General features: G+C 36.6%; 1 protein-coding gene across 3 annotated transcripts in view; it reads left to right on the forward strand.

The window, feature by feature from the left end:
* Prp6 (pre-mRNA processing factor 6) overlaps nucleotides 1–19224 on the forward strand; it is a 323443-nt gene that overhangs the window by 228172 nt on the left and 76047 nt on the right. For all 3 annotated transcript variants that reach the window (XM_068225312.1, XM_068225311.1, XM_068225313.1), the window contains exon 16: nucleotides 1487–1664. In XM_068225312.1, coding sequence (XP_068081413.1) covers nucleotides 1487–1664 — 178 coding nt within the window. The remainder of the gene's footprint in view (nucleotides 1–1486; nucleotides 1665–19224) is intronic.

Raw genomic sequence — 19224 nt, forward strand, 5'->3', positions numbered from 1 at the left:
TTGATAAATTTGGTGAGCCAGGTAGTCAATACTAAGCACAGTGCTTTGCATAATCTCATGGTGTGTAATGCAGTATATTAATCAGTGTATTTTAAGTAATGGCATCTGAGTACATGACTCATTCACACATGTGGAGCATGAGTTCATCTTATTTTTGGAAGGCTTATCAAAGACCGATCGTCCCACCCACGTGCTTCCTATAAGTGAATGGAGATAGGTAATTTTATTTTTCCTGTCATGAGATTGATGAATTGATGCCAACATTTCGATTACCTTATTTACGCGAATAATCCCCGCACCCTACTTTTAGGAAGGCTCCTTTTGAAAAATGAATTTAACTGAAATTCCTTCCATCGAAAGAGTAACATAGGCATAAACAAACATTTCATATCACTCTGCAAGGTCCACATGGTCTTTACGCAAATATGAATGTGTAAATTTACAGATATAGCTGCTTTGCTTGAACATATTTGAGGTTCTGCTTCTCCGCACACTGCCTATTACGTGATATTGTGGTGTTCCTTAAAACTCTGAATACAAAAGAATTACAATTTCACTCGAACTTAGCAATTATGAAACACACTGTCGACACACCGAAGTGAAAGTGCAGAAAGTTACCCCTGCACGTTCCCAAAGACGCATTCTATCGTGACACAGAGAAATTTTGAATTTAAATTACTCTGTAAAATACTATTTTTTTAAAATGTAAAGGCAGTTTTAAATTAAACTAATTAGATAAGCGATTATTTTGTATTCGATTATCCCATCACGAGACAGAACCATAACAAACAAATTTAAAAATTTAAAAAAAATGAAAGTCCAACTATTGGAAACTCTCATGTTCAATTATGGTAGTGAGACAGACTTGCTAATTGTTCGATATGAACTGCATAAATGCATTAGGAATGTGGTGTTGCTATAGGATACTATTCTTTCTGTGGACTAAAAAATGAACAGATGCCTTGATCATGAAAAAGCTGAACAACGCTGAACCCTTGTCATCTTGCAGGAACCAAAGATTTTTTTATGTTCTTTGGTCACATAACTACGAGAGATGAAGGAAACCTTGTAAAGCTTATATTACAAGGAAGAATAGAAGGCAAGAGATCAAGAAGAAGGTGAATGAACAGGTGAAGAGGATCAGCAATATGCAGTTTGAACAAATAGTAAAGAAGGCTGAAGATCAGCAAGAGTGGCATAACTATATCAAGCATGCAACAAAAAAATGAGATCAGAACACACTAAAATCAGTAACATGACTGATGATGGAAATGATACATCAAAAACAGACCTGCTTTTTCTGGGTTTAGTAATGTGCAAGATGCCATAAAAAGAAAAGTACATATAGAGCAGATTTTCTATTGGATAATAGCATTATGTAAATTAAAACAGTTGCATTCAGAAAACTTTTATAGCTGTGATTTTTATTTTATGTGCAAGTTATTCTCAGTTATTTTACGGTATGAAATTTTCCTTTGTTTTCCAGAGTAATGATGAAGTCTTCAAAGCTAGAATGGGCTCTGGATAACTTGGAACAAGCTCTCAAGTTATTAGAAGAGGCCATCAAGGTGTTCCCGGACTTTGCTAAGCTTTGGCTGATGAAGGGACAGATAGAAGAACAGCAAGGGAAACTGGATAGAGCATGGGATACTTATAACTCTGGAGTAAGTCATTTGAAAGACAACTATTGTGAATTGTCTCTTGTGTGTTGGAAATATTACTTTTCAAAATGCTTTCTTCATGTTGAGTGTCATCATCATCATAGGAATTTATTCGTCAAACAAATATAAATGTCTTTTAGATCATCAATTGAGTCTTCTTAAGTGGCTAATTAGTCCAATTCTAGTGATAACACATACTAGTTTTTTTTTATTTTTTTTTTTTATTTATTTATTAGTGAACAAAACAGGCATTCAGCCCCGAATACATGTTCACAATAATAATAATAAATAACAAATAAAATTAATAAGAATAGTCCAACCTGAGCCACCCCTCTCCCCTATATACTAAATAACATCCAATGAAATAAACAATACCGTCCCGGTTTTATACCAGAACCAACTCCATCTACATCAATTCACAACAGCCTGGTCAATGTTTACATTCTACTGCTGGTGTTACAACTCCATGCTTGTTATCACTCTCACGTACTCAGCCTTCTTACTTCAGCATTTTCTTCACCTCTATTGTTCCCTGACCTACTCCAGCATAAGCTGCAAGCGCAGCATTACCAGGTTGCATTCCAAACCCGCCATTACATGATTGCATACCAACCCGGCCATCCTATTCCGTCATTGCGTTCCAATCAACCATACCGCAACTTTTACCAATCTGCGTTAACATTGCTTCATTTCATTTCATTCCGTCATAACACCCATAATAAAATTACCTCTCATCTCCAGAAATTTCGACAATGAATAACAAATACCAATCACGCCTCCAAAAATTTTGGCCAGCAATACTCCAACACCCATTTTAGCAATACCACACCAACCCTACCTCATATACCACCTCTACTTCTTCTTCACCTTCTGCCATCCACCATCTTGTACCACCACTTCTCCAACACCACATTTCAACCCTATAACATATCATAATTTAATACTTCATGCCAGCTCTACTCCTTCCACAAATACACTCACCTTCTGCCATCCACCATCTTATACCACCACTTCTCTCACACCACATTTCCACCCTATAACATATCATAACTTACATTTACCATACACTCATACTCATCCTACCCGTCATAATTACCTACTGAAGACTCCATCTTCTACCAAACCAAAATTTACAAATAGCCGAGTTACATTACTACATCTCCATACCTTTCCAACACCACATTTCAACATATACCACCTCTACTTCCAACACCACATTTCAGCCCTAACACGCACTCGTCTGCCATCACTCAGCATTTATACCAGTCACCAATACAATACAAAATGATAATAAACTCACCTGTTTCCAGCCCCAAAAATTAAATAGCTATCAACACCACATCTCAACCCTATAACATATCATACTAAGCCTCCAATACTTCCAACACCACACTTCAGCATACCAGCTCTACTCCTTCCACAAATGCACTTACCTTCTGCCTTCCACCATCTTATGCCACCACTTCTCCAACACCACATTTCAACCCTATAACATATCATAACTACATCTCCATACCTTTCCAACACCACATTTCAACATATACCACTTCTACTTCCAACACCACAATCCAGCCCTAACACACACTCATCTGCCATCACTCAGCATTTATACCAGACACCAGTACAATCTCAGTACCACCATCTCTACTTCTTCTACAAATACACTCACCTTCTGCCATCCACCATCTTATACCACCACTTCTCCAACACCACATTTCAACCCTATAGCACATCATAATTTGCTCAATTTGCCATACACTCATACTCATCCTAATATCCATCATAATTTCCTACCAAAAACTCCATCTTCCCCCAAACCAAAATTTACAAATAGCCAAATTACAACACTTATCCAACACCACATTTACCATCACTCCTCCAGCTCCAAATATCAACAAACTGTCATCCACCATCTTATACCACCACTTCTCCAACACCACATTTCAACCCTATAACATATCATAACTACATCTCCATACCTTTCCAACACCACATTTCAACATATACCACCTCTACTTCCAACACCTCAATTCAGCCCTAACACACACTCATCTGCCATCACTCAGCATTTATACCCTACACCAATGCAATCTCAGTACCTCCATCTCTACTTCTTCTACAAATATATCTTCTATCTCTCCCTGCGCTCCAACCCAACTTCTGATCGAGGTACTCATAGGTTAACACTGGCCTTACTTTTATACCCTGATCTTGTCTAACTACACCACTACACTCAGCTCTCTCAGCTTCTTGTTGCTCACTCTCCTTTCCCCCATCACCCCTTTGATCTTCAGCCTCTCTCCTGCATTGCCCGTCCACTGCTCTTTCCTTACCGTTGTTCATACTTCCACTTAACACCTCGTTCTGTCTCTCTTGACACTTTTCAGTACTACTTCCTATAATTACACTTCTACCCTCGTTATCTTTCACTTGCCTATTATCTTCCACTCGTTTGTCATCCCCGTTATTCACTACACTTCTCTTAGCCTCCTCATCTTGTTTCATCCTTCGTTCTAGGTCCATCAGTCTATTCACCGACCATACTCTCCTCCATCTGTTGCCTGTCACCACTAATTCCTGTCCTCTGATGACTGCATTCAACCCTTGCTGCCTAGCTCGTATCATGTGTTTTTTAAGAGTTTTTTCATTCCTCCACTCTTCAGCTCCTATGTCCCTCCTTATCCATATTTTTTCTCCTTGCACGTTACCTGCATTACGCACCACTGTATCAGCCATCAGTGTAGAAAATAATTGCACTTTGATAGGCCTATTACCTCTAAATCTTCCCACTCTTGTCACATCATCAATGTCCACTTCACTAAAATTTATTTTCATTTTACCCTGAATTAAGTCCACTACTTTATAAACTATACTCGTCTTATCTTCCTTCTTACCCTCTTGCACTCCATATATAAATAAGCATTTATTTCTGCGACTTCGGGTGTTAACAACTACGTCGGCTTTCAGTTTCGATACCTCCTCTTGCAATCTCCCTATCTCCTCTCTTAATGCTGAAACTTCTTCACCATTTCTTCTCACCTGTGAAGCTGTGTCTTCTATCTTTTCCTGAAACCACCCCTTCATTTTTTCAAACTCCCTCGTTTGTTCCTTGATCATGTTCTTGATTTGTTCGAGGGGACATGTCTCTGCTACCACCTCTGTTACGATTTTTCTGATTGTTTCCATGTCTTCCCAGCTCATATTTCCTCTGTAAGTCGGACCTGGGTTCAGTTCTACTCCCCCAATCCAAAGCAATGTCAAAATCACCGCTGCAGAAAGTATAAAGTATCCTATTTTATCCAGTTCTATTCTGCATCTTCTTGTCTTCTTCCTTCCCTCCCAACCACCTATGCTCGCCCTGTACTGCTCTGTACCAATCATTGCCTGTAAGCACCTCGCTGACTTCCAACACTCCTCACTTACACCACCTTCTCCCACTCCAGGGACCCTCCACTCCGTACGTCTGCACTCGCCGGTGGCTCTAGGTGAACTGTAACACATACTAGTTGTAACAGCAGAGGCTCATAAGAGAGCACCATTGCTCGTTCTTTCCTGCGATTCGGTCTCTCAGATTCTAATCTTCTTCTATCCTGTTCAAAATTTTTAACTCCATTATATATAATTTGACACCATTTTGGCTTATCATTGGCTATAGTTTCCCAGTTGCCAGTGTCAGTTTGACATTTTTTCATATTATATTTCAGAATACCCTTATATCGTTTTAGCTGCCCTCCATAATCATGCAGGCCATTCTTTAGTCCAAGTCTCGCAGCCATAAATTCCAACACTTATCTATGGCTGCAAGACTTGGATTACTTATAGAAAACATCTAAAATGCCTGGAGAGGTACCATCAAAGATGCTTTCGGAGGATATTGAAAATTAAATGGCAAGATCATTGGACGAACATTAGTATACTCTAGGAATCCACCACTACAAGCGTGGAGGCAAAGATAATCAGGAATCAACTACACTGCTTTGGACATATCGTTCACATGCCAGAAACACACCTCCCAAAGTAAATCATGTTGAGTGTAAGTCCCTGTTGTATCTATAATTATGTCCATATTTTAATAGTTTCACAGTGTACATTTGTCTAAATGTAGATTTTAAGTATACAGGCCAGTTACACATTCACTTATATTGACATTGCATAGATTCTTGATGACAGCTGCCTATTCAAGGCAGTAAAAGTGTTCTCAGTTCACCCAGAAGGACATGGATTCAATTCTCTGTTAGGAAGTTGAAAAATTAAAAACAAAACTTCTACTTCTGGAACAGGATATGGCCCTGGGATTGACTCAACCTACCCCAGATATGAGTATTAGGTTAATTCCTGGGGTCAGAGGTGGCATTTACCTTCCACTCATCCCAAAGACCATCATGGCCTTAATGACTGTGTACTTATGGAAGGCTTTTAACTAAAGCATAGGCAGGCCCAGTCTACAAATATTTCTCGCTCTTCGAGAATGGCGACTTGTGGGTGGTGGACCAACAGCCATCTGCCCAACCTGTAACTAGCAGAGCTGATGAAAACATGGCATTGCAAAAGTTTACTGGGCAGTCAGCAAGGACACATTTATTGAGATACAGTAAAACCTTTTGAAAACATTTCTACAGCGGACAAGCAAAGAGAATGTGGTAAATGGGAAAATGTACTACTGAATATCCAATTAAAAACTACCGAACAGGGATATAGAACTACTTCACACACACATGCACTTTACGTGTAAGTGTATGTTCAGTGAAAACTGTATTTACCATTTCTGAAGATGAGCATTAAAAGGTATGAAAAACTCTTGAGAATAAATTTGAAATTTTTTTTCCCACTGAAGCTTATGAAAGAGACAACAGAAAATTAAAAGATGTGAAAAACACAAGAGAACAGATTACTAAATCCTTTTTTCACTAGGGTTCATAAAAGTAAAAGTATGCAGTTCACTTTCTTTCTGAAAAAAAATATGAAATGTTGAAATGTTAGTTGTAGCCTTATGTTTCTGACCAGTAGGTTAGTAAACATTGTTTTCTGGTCACATTCTTCGACTGAGAGGTTACACACGCGCGCGCACACACGACAACACTTTGGCAAGACTCGGCATTGGTTTCAGACCAGCTCGCCTCTTGTGATATCAATAATTGCATGCCAGCTGTCAAACCAGTAGTTTCTTACCTTGTAGGAATGGTACACATGGATTTTGTTAATTAGCATTAAAATGAAAAATCCTCGTTAGAAGTTAGGATGGTTTTATCTTCACGTATTCACGTTTCGTGTTTTCCAGAAGTGAATTTAAATCACAAAATAATGTGAATTTTGTGAATAACACCACAATCTGAGAAGATGTACAATATTATAGGGAAGGATCCACCTTTCAATACTCCGTAGTAAGTAGAGCGGATGATGTTTAGTTCTTTATTTAAGTTATCCTTTGATAGCGGAATTTTGAAGGCGCGGTTAACCATACTGTTGTATGAAGCACATTTATGTGACTGTGGGTGAAAAGAGTCTTGTTTTATGGTATTAGCTGTATGTGTGGGTTTTCTATAAATCATATATGATGGAAGGTAATCTGTTTATTGTTATGTCTAGAAAATTAATTGATTTTTTTGATTCTGTTTCAAGAGTGAATTTAATATGTGGATCAATTTTATTGAGGCTATTAAGAGTAGAAGCTGCATTGAAAACTCTATCATCCAGTATAACAAATGTGTCATCCACATATCTAGCCCAAAATAACACATGTTTAAAGTCGTCATTGTTATCAATGAAATTGTGTTCTAAAAAGTCTAGGTGTATTTCTGCAAGGATCCCCGAGGCTGGAGAACCCATAGCCAAACCATCTTGTTGATAAATTATATTGTCGAAGATGAAGAAGTTGTTAGTAACTACTAATTTTAAGAGGGTCATAAAATCATTAATTTCAAGTTTGCTTAAGCAACTATATGTATTTAAGTTATTTTCAATAATAGGAAATATTTTTTTGATATTAATACTGGGATACATATTGACAATATCGAAAGAGTGTAGAGAATGGTGTGGTTGGATTGTAAAGTTATTTAATTTCTCAACTAGTTCTATGGTGTTTTTTACAGACTTATTTGATAAAAATTTGTAATTATTCTTAAGAAATTTATGAATGAATTGTGCTAATTTGTAAAGTGAGCTGGGTCTGTAATTAATAATTGGTTGAATAGGGACGTCAGTCTTATGAATTTTAGGGAGAGATTTAGCGGTTGGTAGGCCTGGATTCATGCTTAATAATTTTGTTTTTTCATGTTCAGTAAATAAGAAAGAAGAGTTCTTAAGGGTTTGTTTTAGGAGACATTGAATTTGTTGGGTAGGATCTTTCTTTGTTATAGAAAAGGAATTATTACTGAAGAAATTTTTGGTTTTCTCGATATAATTAACTTTATCCATTATTACTGTAGTGTTACCTTTGTCAGCTTTTGTGATAATGAGGTTCTGGTCTTTAATTTTCTTTTTAAGGTTAAGAATGTGTTTACGTTCAACGAAGGGAACAGTGTTGCTATTATCATTAGATGTGTAAATTAGCACAATTCATTCATAAATTTCTTAAGAATAATTACAAATTTTTATCGAATAAGTCTGTAAAAAACACCATAGAACTAGTTGAGAAATTAAATAACTTTACAATCCAACCACACCATTCTCTACACTCTTTCGATATTGTCAATATGTATCCCAGTATTAATATCAAAAAATTATTTCCTATTATTGAAAATAACTTAAATACATATAGTTGCTTAAGCAAACTTGAAATTAATGATTTTATGACCCTCTTAAAATTAGTAGTTACTAACAACTTCTTCATCTTCGACAATATAATTTATCAACAAGATGGTTTGGCTATGGGTTCTCCAGCCTCGGGGATCCTTGCAGAAATACACCTAGACTTTTTAGAACACTTTCATTGATAACAATGACGACTTTAAACATGTATTATTTTGGGCTAGATATGTGGATGACACATTTGTTATACTGGATGATGGAGTTTTCAATGCAGCTTCTACTCTTAATAGCCTCAATAAAATTGATCCACATATTAAATTCACTCTTGAAACAGAATCAAAAAATCAATTAATTTTCTAGACATAACAATAAACAGATTACCTTCCTCATTATCATATATGATTTATAGAAAACCCACACATACAGCTAATACCATAAAACAAGACTCTTTTCACCCACAGTCACATAAACGTGCTTCATACAACAGTATGGTTAACCGCGCCTTCAAAATTCCGCTATCAAAGGATAACTTAAATAAAGAACTAAACATCATCCGCTCTACTTACTACGGAGTATTGAAAGGTGGATCCTTCCCTATAATATTGTACATCTTCTTATTTCTCTATTCAATACGGAACAATCATGAAGTTTTTAACTTTAAACCACAATCTGAGGCATAAAAACATTTTTTTATAAATGTTTTCCCACACCACTCCAAACATTCTTGTCTACATACCAATTAGAATATGTTTGGGTAAGTTCTAGAATTACCTATTGTATTGTTTCACGAGGGGCAATCAATACTACGATATATTGTTATTAGTCTCGTTGCAGGCGACTTAGATTATTGGAGTCGATCTCTGATAGTCGCGATGTGGCCGATTGTGAACAACTGTTATCTCATGGCATGAATCATTTGGCCAACTACCTCCAGAAATTGATGGTTATGAATTTCATGTTTTTGGTCCGTATTGAACAATATATAAGTAATAATAATAATAACTTAAATGTTTCCACCTTTTCAATACAATATATTCACAAGATTACAAAATTATACGGTACTAGTTTCGACCCATCTAGGGGTCATCATCAGCCGTATTGGAGCAAAGATCATTTGTGGCGAAATCCTAAGACAATATTATTTTAAAGAATAACAAGTGAAATGAGATGTTATGGTAATAGTTAATAATACAAGGAATATACATAATAAGAGGTTTTTAACAAAGAATAAAGTATAAATGGGGTGTTGTAAAAATTATAATCATGGAAATCAGTAAGTTCTTGTATTGAAATGAAATATGGCTTAGGAAGAGGGCTTAAGGTGGGGCTGAAGGGTGCGGGAGAAAGTGTAATTGTCTTGGAAAAGTACCTTTGATTAAATTTAGGATTGAGTTTAGGTTGGCTGCATTATTGTTTCTGAGGAAAGTGATAAATAGATCGAAGAGTATGTTGGGTTTCTCTGAGATTTCATTGAGATTGTGACTGGCATTAAAGTATTGGTCTAGGTGTATGTAGTAATTTTCCATTATGTTCAGTAAAGGGCCCTTGTTTGCTAATACGAGGATGTCCATGTCTTGTTCAATATTGGTGAAATTATGGTTATAATCTTGCATGTGTTGGCCGATGGGCCAGATATGTCGACGATGTCTTTGTAATTATGAATGAGAAATCAATTAACGCACCCACCACCCTCTTAAGACTCAACAATATTGATCCTCATATCAAATTCACACTAGAATCCGAATCAAATCAAAAAATCAACTTTCTAGATTTAACCATCACTAGAAACTCAGATTCTTTCAGTTATAAAATTTTCAGAAAACCCACTCAAACAGCCTCCACCATTCGCCAAGATTCAGTGCACCCCCAGTCCCACAAACGAGCCACATACAACAGCCTAGTTCACCGAGCCTTCAGCATACCTATGTCCAATAAAGATCTAAAAAACGAACTCAACACAATCCGCGGAATCGCAAAATTCAACGGCTTCAGCAATCATTTTATAGAAAGGATAATCAATAAACACAAACATCGCCCAAAAACTACCCTCAAAAAAGAAATAACCAAACCTCTAACATTTTCCACCTTCACGTTCAACAATGATATCTACAAGTTAACCAACATCTTTAAGAAACAAGGCGTTAAAATAGCCTTCAAAACCAACAATAAGAACATGAATGTTTTATACAATACTTCACACATCAACAAGACCAGCAGTTTTTTAAAATCAGGAGTTTATAGGATCAAATGTACCACCTGTAAAAAAACCTACATCGGACAAACCGGGAGAAACTTCATTATCAGATACCACGAGCACACTAACGCAATAAAATACAACAAGTTTTCAGCCATCGGCCAACACATGCAAGATTATAACCATAATTTCACCAATATTGAACAAGACATGGACATCCTCGTATTAGCAAACAAGGGCCCTTTACTGAACATAATGGAAAATTACTACATACACCTAGACCAATACTTTAATGCCAGTCACAATCTCAATGAAATCTCAGAGAAACCCAACATACTCTTCGATCTATTTATCACTTTCCTCAGAAACAATAATGCAGCCAACCTAAACTCAATCCTAAATTTAATCAAAGGTACTTTTCCAAGACAATTACACTTTCTCCCGCACCCTTCAGCCCCACCTTAAGCCCTCTTCCTAAGCCATATTTCATTTCAATACAAGAACTTACTGATTTCCATGATTATAATTTTTACAACACCCCATTTATACTTTATTCTTTGTTAAAAACCTCTTATTATGTATATTCCTTGTATTATTAACTATTACCATAACATCTCATTTCACTTGTTATTCTTTAAAATAATATTGTCTTAGGATTTCGCCACAAATGATCTTTGCTCCAATACGGCTGATGATGACCCCTAGATGGGTCGAAACTAGTACCGTATAATTTTGTAATCTTGTGAATATATTGTATTGAAAAGGTGGAAACATTTAAGTTATTATTATTATTACTTACCTCCAGAAAGTTACGCGATTGTTGTTAAAATTGGGAACTACGTTTGCCTCCTGTTACATCGGTAGCGAGTGTAATTCGTAGTAGAGAATTCTATATAATTTAATAGAAAGTGCGCAAATTGTACGTTATCATCAAAGCTAGTGTGTTATTTGCATTAATCAGATGGTGACCACGTGTTCGTCGCGGCAGTTCCAAACTTAGCAGTAGGCAATGATGAGATGCGACATACCGTATAATCTCGAATACCACCCGCACTGCTTTTTCGAAAATATTGCTTCCAAAATTAGGTGCGGGTCTTATTTAAAATTTTGGGAAATTTATCTTTCCGAATGCACGTAAATCAGACATCACTGCCGGCGCGGCTTGGCAACAATGCTCTCACCGCTCTCAGTATAAGCTACTTCCGCGCTTGGCGCTAGTCTCATGCACGTTCTCGGAGTATCAACATAAATTCCACAAAGCGCTTGCGATCTTTTACTGCGAGTGAGGAACTAAAAGTACTATAATCTATCAGCTTCATTGTCCGTATTGATCATTTAAGAACACAAGTATGAAGGATGAGTTTTCCACCTAATCAATACTTTATTTACAAAATGTTTAAAATTATCTACATTAAAACAGTACCCGTTTCGACCTGTAAATAGGTAATCATCAGCTGTTGGTGAACCTGCTTAATAGGGATTGTACAAAACATTACTAAAAACTAATTTAACAAGAATGCCTTATTCTAATATTATTATACTACTGTTAAGATATATACATATGGTACAATTATAAGGCTTTGACTTGTTTGAGTTCCATTCAAAAATCTATACTGTTGCCAACATTACGTCAAACAAGATTCATATATACATATGGAACAATGAAGGGCTTTGGCATGCTGGAGTCCCTTGAATGCCACATATTCCAAAAAATTGTATAGCTGAGGTTGAAAATATAGTTCTTATAGAATAAAGGATCACTGAGGTTTTAGTGTCAAGTTGAAATATTTATGCAGTATGCCAGCATTATGTCCAACTGTTGTATAGATACAATCAAGGTGCATTGTTGGGCCACAATTTTGTGGAGAACGTAGTAGATTGATAGAGCTCTCCTCTTCATACTTGCATTTATGCTCAGGTAAATTCAAAAATTTGAGAAAGAAAAAGGAAGTAGTAATTAGAATAACTGATAAGAGAGTGCCTGCTAAATGGTTTGTGTGCTATAGAGTGTGTGTGTTACTTACGTGTGGGCTGGATATGTCTTGAATTATAGTCGGGAGTGTGCTGCACACTGTTGCGTGTACGTTGTGTGGCTGTCGTAGTGTTCAGATTGAGAGGCGGTGGGGAGGGGGATGCAGCCTCTGGAGGGAGTGGGGTGTGCCTGATAATATCCAACTCAGGAAACTCAAAGACAAAATCAAGCATAACAATCTGTTAACAACAAAGGCAGACAAAGGTAATACCACAGTCATCATCAACAGAAACAAATGCATGAGTAAAGCTAAACAGTGTTTCTCGGACGACACCTTACAAATTAAACTAAAAGATCCAACTGCCAGTATCCAAAAAAATCTCAAAACATTACTGAAAAACACCCATTTTCTCCTTAATGAACAAGAAACCACGAAGCTGACTATAATGAATCCCAAACTGCCGTCTGCGAAAGCCTACCCGAAAATCCACAAAGACGAAGTACCCATGAGGCTGGTCATAAATTATAGATCAAGCCCGATGTGCAAACTATCATGCTTCATACATACATTTCTCAAAAAACACTACAAATTCTTAGCCAAGAAATCAGTACGAAACTCAGTAGAATTCTGCAACATCATGAAAGAGCTGAAAATCGAAGAACACCACGCTCTAGCATCATATGATATCATTAACATGTACCTTAACATACCCATACAGAAAACAATAAGACTAATAGAATCAAATTTAAGAAATCACAGTAATCTAAATGTCCTTGAAATAGATGAATTCATTAATTTACTTGAATTTGCCCTCAACAATAATTACTTTAGATTCCACGACACTATCTACAAACAACAAGGCCTTCCCATGGGTTCACCAGCTTGACTGATACTAGCCGAGATCTACATAGACCACTTAGAACACTCAGAAAGTAGCAAAATTAACAATATATCATTCTGGTGCAGATTTGTAGATGATATCTTCGTTGTTATAGACTGCAGGCTTACAAACAAAAACAACATACTTGAACAGCTAAACAAAATATATCCACATATAAAATTTACGATGGAAACTGAGAAAAAATACACTCTGAATTATCTTGATTTATCTGTCACCAAAACTGAAGACCACTTGTCATACAAAATCTAGAGTAAACCTACACAAACCTCCAATACTATAAAGTAGATTCCACTCATCCTAATGCACACAAAAAGGCAGTAAACTACAGTATAATATACAGAGCTTTCAACATACTGTACCGGGAAAAAAATGTCTGTCTTTGTTCTAACGTAGCATTCGCTTCTACAAATTTCTTGTCTACTTCGGCATTAATCTGAACTACGGATTCCTTAAGTTGACGTTCAAGGTTAGAACTAGACTCAATAAGTTGAGCACTGGTCTCAACGATCCTACGTTCTAGATTAGAACTAGACTTATTAAATCGGTGTTCAAGATTTGAACTAGACTCATTAAGTTGATGTTCAAGATTAGAACTAAACTCATTAAGTTGGCGTTCTAAAGTTTCAGTTGCCATTTTCATACTGAGCCTAAGAGCTTCGATCGCTGCCATTATCTCCTCCATTTTATTAAAATAAATAACGCTAGTACCAGGTACAGAAATAATGATTGAAACACTTCATAAAATTAAAGATTTTTCAGAACTTACACTGAGTCAAAAGTTCAAAAAGTTCTTAAGTCCTAGTGCCAATGGTTCAACTTAAATTATTTAAACCAAGTCTTTTGAAGTTAATGCAAATCACTCCTACTAATACAAACTGTTTTTACTTGTTATATTATACACGTATATTTCAGTTAAGTTGGTGTCCACTAAAACTTGTAAACACTCCTGTTCTGATTGAATCTTGGGCTGTATGTTAGTCTCTTATATTAACACTCCAATGGAATCGAGCCCTGGAGCTGTACCGGGAAAAAAAGTCTGTCTTTGGGGCGCTGACACTAGCTTGAAGAGCATGGACTATTTCTAAGGGTGCGGCATGAAAACATTGGAGTTGGTACAGAGAGGGGTATTAGTTCATTGAACTTAGATTTTTTTGAGAATCTGATTTTATTGTTCATTGTAAACAAATTCATATCACCTTTCATACAAGTTGAGTTGAAGCGTTATAGCAGGCTGGAATCTCCGGACTCCGGGATAGTTGCTGGGCACGGCCTGGACAGGAACCACACCCGTCCTGAATGTGAAGTTCTCAACGTTCTAGAATTTCTCGACGTTCTCGAGGATCTGGGAGTTCTTGATTCTCTAGGTGCACACGTTACGGGGTTTGATCTCACACGACAATGTTGACGAAAGGTGAGGCGTGATTCACACACCAAGTCCCCCCGTATGGCATTCAACTTAACTTGTAGCACTGTTAAATAAATTGGCGTTTAAATTATTGCATTCACTCATTGCAATATGTCAAATGTTAATTAAATTGACACTAGAATCTTGATCCAAACACCTCGCTGAATCACAAATGTTCATAAATTATCACTTGAAAATAAGACGATTGAACTGAATATATGACCATGTATTAGATGTCAGCCGAATTAATATTTGGGAAAATAATGTATAAGTTATAATGTCAAGTTCATGACATAAGTTTGCTAACATTGGGATGGCAGACTGGAATGTTCTATTGGGTCACTAATCATTGTCATCACAGTTCCTAATTCACTGATCTCGTCAGTTTATGATTAGAACACAATATTGAACACAAGATGCACAGTTCATACAAGTTCAGGACACATTGGCACGTTTTTAATAAATTAAGCAAATTAAATGGTACTCGGAAATGTCCTGTTCCGTCGATAAACAAAATTATGTGTACCTGAAGACTGTTAAGCAATGTCATTAAGTGATCATTGAAATAAAATTGCACTTGGAAAGAGTCTAACACTGTCCATGAAAAATGATTACGAAGTATAAATTATAAGTTCAATTATGACACTGAAAAATTCTACGTTCTCTCGGAACTTCACAAGAGGAAAACACAAACTCAGATATGGCATGGGTACTCTGTTTCCATAGTCTGTTACGATGACACTAGTTTAAACACAAGTCCAGACGCGGCACTCAAAAAATATTTCGTGTTCCCACAATTTGTTATGAAACATAAGTTTGAACATAATACTCTGAAATACTCTAAGTTTCCACAGTTCGTCACGAAACACAAGTTCAATGTGGTACTTGGAAAATTGTAACATTCACAAAAAAGTTTTATGTTTCCACAGCTTAAAGAAGTAAGTATAAATAACCACCTAATCGATACTTTATTAATGCCTCAAGCAAAATTGAATAAAATTAAAACTTACAGGACATGTTTCGACCACTTAGTGGTCCTCTTCAGCTGTATAAATAAAGAACTGAAAAGAAAAACATTGACAATAAGCACAAATAAACGTTCTTTGGAGACTCCTTTGATAAAAATGGAGGTCATCAGAATAGGTCATCTTGCCTCTCGTTCTTGTTTGGAAAAGATGTTTATTCTGCGCTGTCTAGAGGGTCTGTCTTTGAGCGCGACCTGGTGAAGTAACGATGTGATACAGTTTGACAATTCATGGAAAGCTCTGGAGAGAAGGGAAGTAGAGTTTTATCGCCATCTAAAATAACATGTGAGGGAGGAGGGAGATTGGGCTGTGCTTCTGCGATGTCGTGTTTGATTAAATCTCTTGTTCGTCTAGTCTGTTTCATGTCTACCCATTCTAAGTATTTGCTAATATTCTCATATAAGATGTTTTTATGCTCGTTGTTTTCGTTGAGATTCTCTTCACCGTTTTCCAATTTATCAAGAACGATGTGGATGTTTTCCAGGTTGTTCATAAGATTACCTTTATTAATCATACAGATAATTTGAAGGTCCTGTTTTATATTGGTGAATTTGTGGTTGGACTCTTTCATATGGGATCCCATGGCAGAGAATCTTTTGTATCTTTCAGCATTGACGTGTTCTTGATATCTAATTGAGAAGTTCCTTCCAGATTGTCCCACGTAAGTTTTTTTTACATTGAGCACAAGTCAGCTTATAAATACCCGATTCCTGGAATTCGTCATCTTTAAGTTTATTAGCTTTATTATGACTAAAGAATCTATGTTTCGTGTTGTTGTTTGTAGAGAAGGCTACCTTGGTATTCTGTTTCTTGAATAAGTTTGTGATTTCGTAAATCTGCGGGTTATTAAAGGTGAATTTTACATATACTTTTTCTTTTTCTGAATGCTGTTTAAGTTTAATTTGTTGTTGGTATTTGCATTTAGATTCTTTAGTCATAATAAAGCTAATAAACTTCAAGATGACGAATTCCAGGAATCGGGTATTTATAAACTGACTTGTGCTCAATGTAAAAAAACTTACGTGGGACAATCTGGAAGGAACTTCTCAATTAGATATCAAGAACACGTCAATGCTGAAAGATACAAAAGATTCTCTGCCATGGGATCCCATATGAAAGAGTCCAACCACAAATTCACCAATATAAAACAGGACCTTCAAATTATCTGTATGATTAATAAAGGTAATCTTATGAACAACCTGGAAAACATCCACATCGTTCTTGATAAATTGGAAAACGATGAAGAGAATCTCAACGAAAACAACGAGCATAAAAACATCTTATATGAGAATATTAGCAAATACTTAGAATGGGTAGACATGAAACAGACTAGACGAACAAGAGATTTAATCAAACACGACATCGCAGAAGCACAGCCCAATCTCCCTCCTCCCTCACATGTTATTTTAGATGGCGATAAAACTCTACTTCCCTTCTCTCCAGAGCTTTCCATGAATTGTCAAACTGTATCACATCGTTACTTCACCAGGTCACGCTCAAAGACAGACCCTCTAGACAGCGCAGAATGAACATCTTTTCCAAACAAGAACGAGAGGCAAGATGACCTATTCTGATGACCTCCATTTTTATCAAAGGAGTCTCCAAAGAACGTTTATTTATGCTGATTGTCAATGTTTTTCTTTTCAGTTCTTTATTTATACAGCTGAAGAGGACCACTAAGTGGTCGAAACATGTCCTGTAAGTTTTAATTTTATTCAATTTTGCCTGAGGCATTAATAAAGTATCGATTAGGTGGTTATTTATACTTCTTGATTAAACATCGATACGGTCATGAAATGGACAACTTGTAATTTCCACAGCTTGTCGCAAAACACAAGTTCAAATGAGACACACAGAAAATTTCTATGTCCCTAAAGTCTGTTTACGAAATACAAGTTCAAATGTAGCACTTGGAAGAGTTACAACACTCACGAGAGAAATTCTAAGTTCCTTCAGTTAGTCACTGAAACACAAATCCTAACATGACACTTGAAGAAAATTATAAAGTTCCAACTCCGTTGCAACTGAACACTCGAAATGCAAAGACTAGTCCGACCATGGGTTCGGTCTGCACATGTAGAGCTCCACCCGACACCCGTGTCGCAGAGACGGTGGAGTAACACACTGAATCTGTAGTCCGGATCACCCTGCTTTTATACCAGACTGTGACGAAGCATCTAGAACGTGGGTATTATCCACCCTTATAACTCCCGAAGTACAAGGTGGATTTTCTCGAGAGTTTGACAGATTGCATCTGTTACGATGGCCTCCACGTTGGCGGTGTCAAAACAACAACATTTTAACGCTAAATAGACTTTTACACATGGATCGGGACATTACCATATATGGTCACGCTTGGCTGTGTGGAGCTCACTCGAAGCGGCTACGTCACGGCTGAGTACGTCAGCGAATTCGGCAAGCTGCCTATCTTCCACCTCGCGCGAAGTTCAACACACATACTTCGAACTTCTTTCACGTAGCGGCATTTCCGGTACAATACCCCTGTCCCCGGAAGAATTACCTAATTCACGAAATAGCGGAGCATTGTAATCTATCAGTTTCATGTCCGTATTGATACTTAGTATCTATAATCACAAAGAATGGGTACTGTCCACCTAATCAATACTTTATTATATCTTGTTACTAAGCAGTACCGGTTTCGACCTTCACAGAGGTCATCTTCAGCTGGTCATAAGATCTAAAGTTAACTTAAAATAATTTTAAAAACATTACTAAATCTAATGAAGAATGTCACAAGGTGGATTTTCTCGAGAGTTTGACAGATTGCATCGGTTACGATGGCCTCCACGTTGGCGGTGTCAAAACAACAACATTTTAACGCTAAATAGACTTTTACACATGGGTCGGGACATTACCATATATGGTCACGCTTGGCTGTGTGGAGTTCACTCGAAATATAGAATGATATGATGTATCTTCTGGTTTAAAAACAAGCGTCAAAATTCTATGACATGTATGTGTTACATAAATTTCTAGTGTACTGTTTGTGAGTAGTAGATAATTTGGTGAAATACAATTTCAACAAGTTAAATGTTTATGGCGTTCTTGAAGTACACTTTGAAGTTCAGTTCATATTGGTGAATCGTTCTATACATTCATTGGTATGTTTATACTAAACATTCTGGATTATTCTATGATATGGATGTAATAAAATTTATCAAATAATACATTAAAATACGAAAAAATGTTCACATGATTCTTGCAGTACGTTTTGGAATTATATTAATTTTGTACATTCACAGATATGTTTGTACCAAGCATTCTAGAATATTCAACTATGTATGTTGTTTTTCTTTT

Source organism: Anabrus simplex, chromosome 1, assembly GCF_040414725.1.
Source record: "Anabrus simplex isolate iqAnaSimp1 chromosome 1, ASM4041472v1, whole genome shotgun sequence".
Classification (NCBI taxonomy): Eukaryota; Metazoa; Arthropoda; class Insecta; order Orthoptera; family Tettigoniidae; genus Anabrus; species Anabrus simplex.